This window comes from Lontra canadensis, unplaced genomic scaffold, assembly GCF_010015895.1.
Source record: "Lontra canadensis isolate GAN:19392208 unplaced genomic scaffold, GSC_riverotter_1.0 scaffold20, whole genome shotgun sequence".
Lineage (NCBI taxonomy): Eukaryota > Metazoa > Chordata > Mammalia > Carnivora > Mustelidae > Lontra > Lontra canadensis.
The window spans coordinates 18750406-18763097 of NW_022631014.1; the positions used below are offsets into that span (position 1 = coordinate 18750406).

At 37.0% G+C, this 12692-nt stretch overlaps 1 protein-coding gene across 3 annotated transcripts in view; it reads right to left on the reverse strand.

Moving 5' to 3' along the window:
* OXSR1 (oxidative stress responsive kinase 1) overlaps positions 1-12692 on the reverse strand; it is a 99425-nt gene that overhangs the window by 21809 nt on the left and 64924 nt on the right. For all 3 annotated transcript variants that reach the window (XM_032861188.1, XM_032861190.1, XM_032861189.1), the window contains 5 exons: positions 11774-11883; positions 8551-8652; positions 6041-6174; positions 1342-1390; positions 630-695 (listed from right to left, as the gene is read on the reverse strand). In XM_032861188.1, coding sequence (XP_032717079.1) covers positions 630-695; positions 1342-1390; positions 6041-6174; positions 8551-8652; positions 11774-11883 — 461 coding nt within the window. The remainder of the gene's footprint in view (positions 1-629; positions 696-1341; positions 1391-6040; positions 6175-8550; positions 8653-11773; positions 11884-12692) is intronic.

Sequence of the window (12692 nt, forward strand, 5' to 3'; positions counted from 1 at the left end):
ATCCATTCATCTATTAATATAATCAGGCTATTTCCACTTTTTAGTTATTATGAATAATGCTGCTGGGAATATTCATGTACATAGCTTTGTGTGTACATGTGCTCAATTCTTCCAAGTAGGCCTAGGATGGAATTGCTGAGTCATATGGCAGCTTTGTTTAGTGTTTTTAGAAACTGCCAGACTACTTTCTGAAGTGGTTGCACCATTTCACATTTTCATCATTAGTATGTGAAGGTTCCAATTTCCTTACATCTTTATCACAGTTGCTACTGTCTTTTTTTATTACAGTCATCCTAATGGGTCTTCATTGTTTACTGCGTAGTGTGAGGAAAGGGCTGAACTTCACAACTCACTCTGGTAGCTACAGACAGTGATTTAACAGAGTCTAGAATTAATTAATCAATTGTGTAACTACCTTTTCATTCTAGTAGACAGCACACCTAGACACACTGTAGGCTAATATTTATTGAATGAATATATCAAAGAATACTAACGAAAGGGCTGGAAAAAATGAGTAACACTTAAAAAAAGCATTTTTAACATATATATAACATAACAAAGCATTTTTTAACATAAAAGAAGTAAATTTAACCAATTTTGTAGGAAACCAGAGTAAAATCTCCATTTACCTTCTTAGCTCTTTCAGAAATAGTTGGTGCTCTCTGCAGTATTTTTTCTTGAAGAAATTCTTTATTCTGGAAAGGAAAAGTAAGTTTTCTTCTTACAAGTTTTTATTGAACCAAAGAAGCTGACACAAATATTCACTACAATTAAAAATGTGATATAGTAACTGTTTTATAAAGAAGTTTGAGGAAAGTTTCCATTCTTTTCTTTAATTCTAAAGCTCCTTTAGAAAAGGAGTTTCACAAATCGAGTTTCACAGACTGAGACAAAGCTTTAGTACAGATAGAGCCATTATATATGAGAAGTTTGCTTTACCATATCTCCTTCAGGATCATGGTCCCACATTTTCAATTACAGTAACATCCCACTTATCTATTCCTCTTTGGGAAATGAGATGTTAACTAACTCAGTAGCAAACTCTGAAATGAGAGTTGAGTATTTTTCATAGATTATATTACTACTGGCAAAATTTGGTATCAACTGTTCCTGTTAAAATTTAACCTGATGTTCAAATTAATTTATACGAAAAATACATTTACTAATTCTAAAGCATGTGTCTTAATTATCAAAGGTCATACAGATAATGCCCCCAGCAATTATCTGATCTACCATCATTTTTCCAAACATCACCTTAAGAAAAAGCAACTTCTTAGCAGTAAATCTAATTAGGCAATGAGGAGGATCACATGAACACATAAAATCAAAAGAATTTCCTACCTTTGCTTTTTGGAAAAATTTGTGCCTTAACAGTTCTGCTGCTGTTGGTCTAAAACCAGAAAAGAACGTTTTAATAGTTAATTCAAGTGTAATTGTGGGTTTCCATCTTCAAAAATGAGAAAAGGATTTCTTGAGCAGCGAGATAAAATCTCAGTGTTCTCCACTTTCCTTAACGGGCTAAAAAGCAAAAAGCAGGATAAACTAACTCGGTACAAGACACGGAGTAGAGAAGAAAACTCAAACAGAAATGATCTGATAATTATTACAGATCCTTTGCAAAATTCATTAGTGAAATGTTTCTTCTGAAATCATGACTTCTTCATGGCTTTCAACATATTTGCTATTATTTTGCCAAGAATATCATTTCCCAAAAAAAAGTGGGCAGTATCTACTTTTTTTTTTTAATTTATTTTTTTTTAAAAGATTTTATTTATTTATTTGACAGAGAGATCACAAGCAGGTAGAGAGGCAGGCAGAGAGAGAGGAGGAAGCAGGCTCCCTGCTGAGCAGAGAGCCCGATGCCGGGCTCGATCCCAGGACTCCGAGATCATGACCTGAGCCGAAGGCAGCGGCTCAACCCACTGAGCCACCCAGGCGCCCCGGCAGTATCTACTATAACAAGGCATAAAAATACATGTAACCTCACAAAGAGGAAATGGACCAAGTCAAGTCCTGTGCCTCTTGACACATGCCTTCAACTTAGAAAACTACATATTCTTAAAAATAAATCTAACAATTTTCTTTAAAAAAAAAATTGAAGATTCTGAAAGTAATGTATATATTCAATATATATATTGAATCTATACTCAGTTTTTTGCTCGACTGTACAGTCTTTCTTTGCTTGAATAAAGGCATCATCATTGTCAATTATACAAACTTGTAAATAGTATGACAGAGAATAAAGAATAAACAATACTACACTTAAGAGACTGGACCTGATTACAACATACACCTACCAGGTAACCCTCAGCAAATCTCTTCTCCAAGGTTCTGTATTACCTGGTCAAGTTCCTGAAGGCAGTGTTCTAAAACATTACTGTACAATATAATAAGCTAGGACTTTCAAAACAAATCCTGAGGCCCATAGTAATTAAAGCAGAATCTGTTGGGGCAAACCCACACATCATTAGTTTTTAAAACTCCCTGAGTGATTCTAATGTACGCTCACACTTAAAAACCAGGGCCTCAGAGGATTACTTTACAGTTTAAGAGAAGAGATGTAAAAGTGCTATGCAAACTGAAAGCAGACATTATCCTTCCTATTTTCTCATTCAATCAAGATTTCAGTATGTTCAACAGTTTGCACCACATTGCTTTATATGATTAATCCTTTTCTTCTGAGTTCATTTCCTTCTTTTTAGTGTACCATTTCTAGGAGTTCTTTAAGTGATATACATGACTGGAAACTCAATTTTTGTCTGAAAAAAATCTTAATTTCATGCTTATTCTTGAATAATAGTTTGGCTAGACTGGGAATTCTGCATTGTTATTTTCCCTCAGAACTATTCCGGTATATTCTGGCCTTAACTGTCATTAGGAAAGTTGCTATATTCCTCAGTAGGTAATCTGCCCCCTTAGCTTGCATTTAACAGATTCTTTTTGCCTTTGAATCCAGCAGTTTAGAGACTCGTGTACAAATGGGAAAAGGGAAATACTGCTTGAAATTGGTGGAGGGATGGTTCTTTAATCCGAGGCTATAAGTATTTAAACAATTCTAGAAAATTCTCAGCCATTATTGCTTTAAATATTGCTTCTCCTGATCTCCCTAAAATCTCTCCTTAAAGTCTACAGATACATATACATGTATATGTGTATGTACATGTGTGCACACACACACTGAACCTTCTCATTCTATCCCCCAAATATTCATCTTTCTTTTTATATTTCCATTTTAAAAAAATCTTTCTGTGCTTCATTCTGAGCAATTTCCTCAGTATAGTGTGATTAAGTAAGAGCAGAAAGTCCACAGTCAAATTGTATGGGTTGGAATTCTAGCTCTAACATTTATTAACTGTGTGACTTTGGGCAATGTTACTTAACCACTCTGATTCAGTTTCTTCATTTGTAAAACAGGAAAAATAACAGCACCCTCCTCATACAAGTACTGTAAAAAGTAAATGAGAGATATATATGTTGTCAGTTTATAGAAGTGCCTGGTAACTTGATTAGTAGTCAACAATTATCTCTTTTTTGTTTTATTGGCTGTTCTATTTAACCAATCCACTGAAGTTTTGTTTCCTTTTTAACTTTGGAATGTTCTAAACAAGTGTAATTTTGGTTTACAAGCTGGAAATAAGATGTTCTACAGCTTCTTTTTCTTTTGAAATAATTTTAGGCTTATAGAAGAGATGCAAAGATAATACTGAGGTCCTACATACCTGTCACAAGCTTCCCCCAATGTTAACATTTTACATAACCGTGATATAATTATCAAGAAATTAACTAAAAATATTAACATTGCTACAGACTTTAAAATATTAAATACTGGTACAACATTATAAACTATAAACTTTATTCAGGTTTCCCCAGTTTTTGCACTAACATCCTTTCTCTGCTCCAGGATCCAATCCAGGACATCATTTTGTTTTTAGTCTTCGTGTCTCCTTCATCTCCTCCAACCTGTGCCACTTTCTCAGTCATCCCTTTCCTCACTCTAGAAGAGTGGTGGTCAGGGAGTTTACAGCATATTCCTCAATTTGGCTTTGTCTGATGTTTTCTCATTAAAGACTGAAGTTAAAGATCTGGGGAAGGAATACCTCCGGACTGGTATGTCCTGCACCTGGTATCAATATCTGGGAGTACGGAATGATAAGTATGTCTTACTACTGCTAATGCTAACCTGGATCACTTGTGAAGGAGGTGTCACCTTTCAAATTTTAGTTATTGTATCTTTCATTTCTAGTAGCTCCAACAGTTTTGTCTTCTTGGTCATACTCATATTCTCTTCCTACAGTTTTGATTTCCTCCATTGGGATTTTAATTACTTTAAATATACTTATAGCTTTTCCGGTATCTTTGCATTATCCAAAGTTCTCGGAGCACTAATCCTTCTGCTTGCTGTGTCTGCTGACTCTGGTCTGCTGTGTAGCATTTTCCTATGTGTTTTATAATTTCAGCTTCTGGTCCCTTCAGTGGGGCATTATTTGCAGGAATCTCATGGATCTGGAATTTAGAACAATTTGAATGGTATAGTTTTCTAATTACTTCTGCCAGAAATAAAAATGGCTTGGCAAAACTTTTTTTATTCTCTAATCTTGTGGGTTCCTGGATAATTTGGGCCATATAAATTCCGACTGTCAACTTATGGAATGTCCAGGTCAGAGGACTGGCTTATTCAGGAGAAATTCTGTTGTGTCTTTGTGATGATGGACCATATTTTGTTTTCCGGTCTGTCCTTTTACTCAGAAGGCAGACTTGTAAAGGTCCCAGCCATATGCAGGGATCTCAGTTCAGAATCCCCATCGGCTGGGCCAGTATCTCATTTTCAGTCCCCACCTGGAAATCAGAAATCTAACTGAGTATGTTATTGGAATGAACAGTGTCCCACTGAGGGTGGCCACAGGATCAGTTCATGATATTATCTTCTCTGAATTAGGTCATCCTCACATTTCTAGCACCTGAGGTGCAAGTTTATCTCTGGGTTTTTTAAGTTTGATAAATTTATTCAGCACATCTGGGTATTTGTGACAAAAAAATCCTGTTATTTTAGTCAGTTAACTAAGCAGAAGCAAAAGTATTCCCTGTCTTTTTAATACTAATTTATTCAGAAAAAGAAAAAAAAGTTCTACTAGCACAGGTTTGAACTTTGCTACCTGTTTTTCTTGCCTTTTCCAGTATTTCCAACAGTAAATTCTGAAGCCCCAGGAAATATACTAATGACGTGACTAAGGGTATCAATTAAAATCTTTTACTTTTGTTGACTGTTAGAGAAACCAAAATTTAAAAACTCTTAGTGCTAAAAAACTGAGTAGAATATATGTGTGAAACGGAAAAATGAGATACAGTGGAAACACTCCTAGGTAAAGAATCAGGAGTTTTGGATTCAAGTCCCACCTCAATGACTAGGTAGCTGACTGACAAAGATAAAAGGTTGTACTGAATGACTTCTAACACCATTTGATTCTGTTTAATTCATAAAGATACAGACATTAGATGATCATGTTTATTCATTTACTTGCCTTCCAATCTGTCTAGTGTTAAAAAGTAAGTGCTTTGCATTTTTGGTCCACTCATCAAAATATCTTTCCTTTAGGGAAATACATGATTGCTTGGTATTACATATAACATTTGCTTTGTGTATTTCCTTTGTTATTAAAATTGTAAACAGCATCAAAATATTTGTTTGCTTATGACTTTTAAATGCATTAAAAACAAGCCTTCCCACTAACATGATATTTTATAAACACAGAATTCACAAAACACAAATATATGAAAAATGAGCCAGGAATTAGCTGAACTATTAGAGTACACTATATACTGAAGTACACTATATACTAAAGAAGGGAGAAAGCAATTCATTCATTTCTAATCTAGTGTAACAGTCCCTGTATATTTTTTCTAAAGTTTATATTTAAATAAATACAAATGCATTTGAATATGCACAAATAACTTCCTGCACATGAATGTACGTATCTAATACTTCCCACAATGGTTTACAATATTTGGTGAAGAGAAATGTAAGCTTTATCTCATATTTTACCTTTTTTCTGGATCCTTTTGAAGGCACAATGAAATCATTTTCCTAAACGATTTTCCATATTTTTTCAGCATTTCTTTGTCTTGAACACCAGTTTCCAAAGAAGGAGGATCATTTTGTAGTGTCAGCATTAAAACCTGGAAAATTTTTCAATATAATATAAAATTTCTGATGTCTCATTAAGTTAAACATTGTGGTCAACATTCTTCAATATAGACAACCTTCCAATATATAAGCAGTTCACTCTAGACCAGTTATTTGGACACAAAGTTATTTAGGTGTTTTCCACACAAATAATATCCTACAGATAGTTGGTTTCCCAGGTAAAGTGGCTGCAGCGGCTCAACTGTATCAGCACTGAATGAATACCCTTTAGTAAGAGCCCTTTCTTCATGCCCTCTGTCCCCATTCTTATACTGCCAAACTACCTGCCAAAAAAATTAAAATCAGGGATGCCTCAGTGGCACAGCTGGTTAAGGGTCCTGTGATCAAATCCCACATCAGGCTCCTTGCTCAGTGGGGAGCCTGCTTTTCCCTCTGTCTGTTCTGCGTGCTGCTTCCCCTGCTTGTTCTTTCTCTCTCTATGTCACAAATAAATAAATCTTAAAAAAAAAAACTATCTTAAAAAAAAAAAAAAAACAACTTTACAAAGCAGTTAAAATCACAGCAAATTTAAAAATAAATAAATAAAACCATAGCAAAATTAAAAATGTGATCTTGCTGATTCTACCTATTCATGGCTCTGTTGTAACATGACCCCTTGTAATCTGGCCTTCTCTTCCCAGAACTCCTCAGCCACTCCTTATTTTTTTTTCTTAATTAACATAAAATGTATTATTTGTTTCAGGGGTACAGGTCTGTGAATCATCATCTTACACAATTCACAGCACTCACCACAGCACATACCCTCCCCAATGTCGATCACCCAGCCACCCTATCCCTCCCCCACCCTGCCCCCCCCACCCCAGCAGCCCTCAGTTTGTTTTCTGAGATTAAGAGTTTCCTATGGTTTGTCTCCCTCCCCGGTCCCATCCTATTTCATTTGCCCTCCCTTCCCCCCACAGGCCCCCATCCTGCCTCTCAAATTCCTCATATCAGAGAGATCATATGATAACTGTCTTTCTCTGACTGACTTATTTCACTTAGCATAATATCCCCTAGTTCTAACCACGGTGTTGTAAACGGCAAGATTTTGGTAGCGTTTCATTGTGTATATATACCACATCTTCTTTATCCATTCACCTGTTGATGGACATCTAGGTTCTTTCCATAGTTTGGCTATAGTGGACATTGCTGCTATAAACATTCAGGTGCACGTGCCCCTTCGGACCACTACATTTGTATCTTTAGGGTAGTAGTGCGATTGCTGGGTTGTAGACTAGCTCTATTTTCAAATTTTTGAAGAACTTCCACACTGTTTTCCAGAGTGGCTGCACCAGTTTGCATTCCCACTGACAGTGTAGGAGGGTTCCCCTTTCTCCACATCCTCGCCAACACCTTTCGTTTCCTGACTGGTTAATTTTAGCCATTCTGATTGGTGTGAGGTGGTATCTCACTGTGGTTTTGATTTGTTATTTCCCTGATGCTGAGTAATGTTGAGCACTTTTTCATGTGTCTGTTGGACATCTGGATGTCTTCTTTGCAGAGATGTCTGTTCATGTCTTCTCCTCAGCCATTCCTGAGAAACCACTGATAGATAATACCTAGTTAACAGAGCTGTAGCCTTTTTCTGTTCTCACTCCTCCTACCTTCTCTGTGGTAACTGACAATTTTGATTATTCTGTCCATCCTAAATCTCTTCCTTCTTTGACTTTCATGGCAACATACTAGTTTGATGCACAGAGGTGTTAATAAGGAAGGTCATATTTATATAATGAGATTCGGGGTGATTTTTCTAAACTGTGTGACTTCTTTATAGAAGCATAAGCCACTTTCTTTTTTTTTAATATTTTATTTATTTATTTGACAGAGAAAGAGATCACAAGTAGGCAGAGCAGCAAGCAGAGAGAGAGAGGGAAGCAGGCTCCCTGCTGAGCAGACAGCCTGATGCAGGGTTCGATCCAAGGACCCTGAGATCACGATCCAGGCTGAAGACAGCGGCTTAACCCACTGAGCCACCCAGGCGCCCCACATAAGCCACTTTCTAAAAGTTAACACTAAAGAATAAAAGGGGGCTATAGTCAGAACTAATACTTGCTTTTCAGATTCAATTTATATTTACTGAATGGAATTACTAAAAGATGGAGGTATTTCTCATTCTGGGCAAAAAGGCCAACATGTGTATGTCTGACTACAATTATAGGACTCACTGCCTTTGGTGGATAAAAAATAAATAAATCTCATCTCCTCTCCCACTTCCTCTTAAAAAATAAACCATTCCTTTGGCCTTAAAATAGCTTCCCACTTTACAGTTCTAAAAACTCACCGTTTTCAAGTCCACTTATTTCCTAGGAGTAGGCTCTGAAAAGAAACTGGGACATGGGCTGGGATAGTACTTTGACTATGAACCTCACCTTCATTGGTGGATACTTATGATAAGGAGCTGCCCCTGTAGCCAGTTCAATTGCTGTAATCCCAAAACTCCAGATGTCAGCTTTGAAATCATAGCCTCGGACCTATAAAGAACATAAAGATATACATGATTACTTTTAACACCCTAAAAGCACTTTAATTTAAATTTGTTTTTCTTTAGTAATCTCTACACCCAATGTGAGGCATGAACCCATGACTGAGATCAAGTGTAGCATACTCTTCTGACTGAGCCAGCCAAGTACCCACCCCTAAGAGCACTTTTAAAAATAACTTCTAATACATATCAAGAACCATTAAACTGTTCATTCGCTTTAAATCAATAAAGTAACCTAGAGTAGGCAAAGGCTAAATGTATTTGGTAACAGACGAAAGAAAAAGCAATCAGAATGAATGTTCCCCAACAATGAGGAAATTGTTAAGTATGGAATACTCACTTAAAAGAAATGTTAGTCAACTAAAAACAATGTAAATGAATTCTACGTGAAAACACAGAAAATCACTTGTGATAAAGCATTTATGAAGAAAAAAGAATACAAAATTCCTCACAAGTTTTGATACTCATTACAAAAGTGTATAATCTTTTTTTTTTTTTTTTTTTTAAGGAAAAGGATAGAACTAGAACAAAACTGTTAGGCAGTAGTGCTTTGTCTTTGGTCTTCCAAATTTTCTATGTTATAGTCTTGTTTAATCTCCTTAATTTTTATAAGGAAAAAAGACACAAGGGGTTTGAATATTTTCAGTTGTTGATGTGAACATGTGACCAAATTTGTCCTTTTATACTGTCAGGAGCACATTATAAAGTTAAATATTTTCTTTTTTTAAAATGATTTTATTTATTTGAGAGAGAGAGAGAACATGAGAAGAGGGAAGGTCAGAAGGAGAAGCAAACTCCCCACCAAGCAGGGAGCCCGATGTGGGATTCAATCCTGAGACTGCAGGACCATGACCTGAGCCGAAGGCAGTCACTTAACCAACTGAGCTACCCAGGCGCCCCAAATATTTTCATTTTCTATCTTAAGCAACACAGGAGAAGAAATATATGGGGGGAGTATGTGGTTTGGGACCTGAAATTAAAGCTCCATACAATGTGCTGCCTTGACATGTGGCAAAAGAAGGTGGGCCCCTAATGAACTAAGTCCAAGTTCCCCTCCCCAGTCTGCTCCTAAGGATAAGGTCCCTTAGCCCAACAATCCTGCTCAACTGGACCAGGCCAAGTTCCTGTTCAGCCTTGAGTAGCAGGTTTCAGCTCCCCACCAGCTGTCAGAATTATTCAAATGAGCCAATCACCCTCGCAAGGAAACCAAGGGGCACCTCACTCTCTTGTTACTACTAGGTCTGTTTCCCACAGCAACCGTTTACCCACTCTCTTCCCGAGAGGAGCCCCATGTGTCATGTCGCGTCCTCTTCCCTGCAGCTCTGTGTGTACGTGACGAATGAACTGCTGTCAGTCTTACCAGTCCAGTGTGAAATGGCCAGCATCTGCATAACCCCAGAGTGGGAATGCTTCCCTCACCAACAGGGTGAACATAAGCATTATAAGAGTTACAAATGAATTCGGTTCTACATACTGACTTTGATATACTTAAAAGATACCTATGTAAAACATCTAGAGGAAGCTTGAAACTTCCATCTAGGGGTTTAGGAAATAAGAGACTGGCATGAATATACTTTAGAAAATATAATAGATGGGGCGCTGGGCTGGCTCAGTTGGTGGAGCATTATGATTCTTGATGGCAGGGTTGTGGGTTAGAGCCACAACCCTGCAAAGATTAATTAAAATAGATGTAGAGAATACTTAAAAATAAAATGTAGAGATTACTTAAAATGCAGAGATTACTTAAAAATAAATGTAGATTTATTTTTGTAGAGGTTATTTAAAAATAAAATCTTGAGGGGGTGCCTGGGGGCTCAGTGAGTTAAGCAACCCACTCTTGATTTCAGCTCAGGTCATGATCTCAGAGTCATGAGATGGAGCCCTGCATTTGGCTCTGCATTCTGTGAAGTGTGCTTCTCCCTCTCCCTCCCCCTCTGCCCCCTGCCTTGGCTCACGTTCTATCTCAAATAAATACAATCTTAAAAAAATTTAATTTTGTTTAATCACTCCTAAAGGTGCTCTTCAGGAGCAATCTGGCTGGCTCAGTCCGTAGAGCACACAACTCTCAAATCTCAGGGTTGTTGAGTTCAAGCCCCACACTGGGTATGTAGACTACTTAAGGTAAAATAAATAGATAAATAAATAAAACCTTCAAAAAAACATAAAAAACTGTTTCAAATGACAAGAGAACAAGTAAGGCAAGGAATAAGAAATGAGCCCTGATTTCAGAATTAGCAGAGTTTCCATAAAATGACTACATGAGCAACATCTGACTGTAGTTGTTTAAAAGCAAATGGGAAATGGGGTTGTGGACAAAACTAGTCCTTCAAGAACCACAGCAGTGAAATCTATGTGTACAAAGATTAGGTTGTTTAATTTGTAACATGGAAACTATTACTAAACCAATCTTCATTATATTATTCCTTAGGTTGTATTTGGTATAAATCCTGAGTTTCATATATCATTTGTAAAGATCTAGAGGTCTGTTTTTAAGGGTGGACCCAAATCGTAACTGAGGAACAGAAACATGTATTTCCCGACGCTAACCCAGCATACGTATCCCCACTTTTTCAAAGACCCCATTAAGCCATTTGGCTTACATGAAAGACCTATAGTAGTTCCTGTTTACACTATGGAAAGAAATCGGGAAAGGATTTTCCCTTTATGAAAAAAGTGAAAATGACATTCAGTGCTTGCCATGACGGAGGCAGCGCCCCAGCCGAGCAACGAGCCTGGTGTAGCTCAGCTCCTTCCTGGGGAACCACATTCAGGTCAATCCACCAGAGCTTTGAATTATGTGAGTATCTCTGTTTTAACTCAATTTGTTTTGTGTATCCAATAACAAGATGTGTTCTATGGTACCGGAAAGGCCTAAGAGAGATTCATTTTTTGTGTCTGGAAATGCTAAAAAATTTTTACAAATAAATTAGTGGTCACTGTTTCTTTCCTTTGTGCCATTTCAGCTTACAAAGGGTTTCACAGAACAAACTACTTTCCATTAGTGGGGGATACCTGTACAACTGTACACCAAACAAAAGCAAATGTTGCTGTTATTTTTTTCATTCTGTACAAAACCATAAACCATTTAAAAAAAATGAAAGACAAAGTACCTGTTCCATAACTTCAGGCGCCATCCAGCAAGGAGTTCCAACAAAGGTCTTTCTCACTTTATTTCGGGTAATATCACCACCAGTTGCTAAAAAAGCACTAACTCCAAAGTCTGAAATAGATAATAAAAGAGCAAGGTATTAAAAGTACATCAACGCAGGTGGACAGGAAAATAATATAGTCTACATACAAACAACATGACATTTTCTCTTCTTTCCACTGAAATTCTTGACTAAAGACAGCTTAACAGGTCCCTCACTCCACTCTCCACCCTCACACATGATCATCTCAACAGATTTTCCTCCTTGCTCCAGTCCTTCAATTAGTATCCCCTGGACTAAAAATCTGTACCTACTACACAATAATTCTTAATTCTCCTTCTCCCCAGCCAGCGGCAACCATCATTCTAACTTTCTGTCTCTATGATTTTGAAAACTCTACGGACTTCATATAGGTAAAATCATATAGAATTTGTCTTTTGTAGCTGGATTATTTTACTTAGCATAATGTCCTTGATGTTTATCCATTTTGCAGCATATTACAGAATTTCCTTCCTTTATAGGCTGACGTAATACGTATATACCGTATTTTGTGTATTCTTTCATGTGTTAATGGGCGCTTGGGTTGCTTCCCCAATTTTAGCCATGGAGAATATGCTGTTGTGAAAAGGGGTGTCCCAATAATTGTCTGAGTTCCTCCTCTCAGTTCTTTGGGATTCTATACCCAGAACTGGAATTGCTGGATTACATAGAAATTTTGCTTTTCATTCTTTGAGGAACTGTCATACTATTTTTCACAGCAGCTATACCATTTTATGTTGCTACCAACAGTGAACAAAGATTCCAGTTTCTCTACATCCTCTGTATTTTCTAATTTTGGGGGATTTTTTGAATAGTAGTCATCCTGATAGATCCAAGGTTG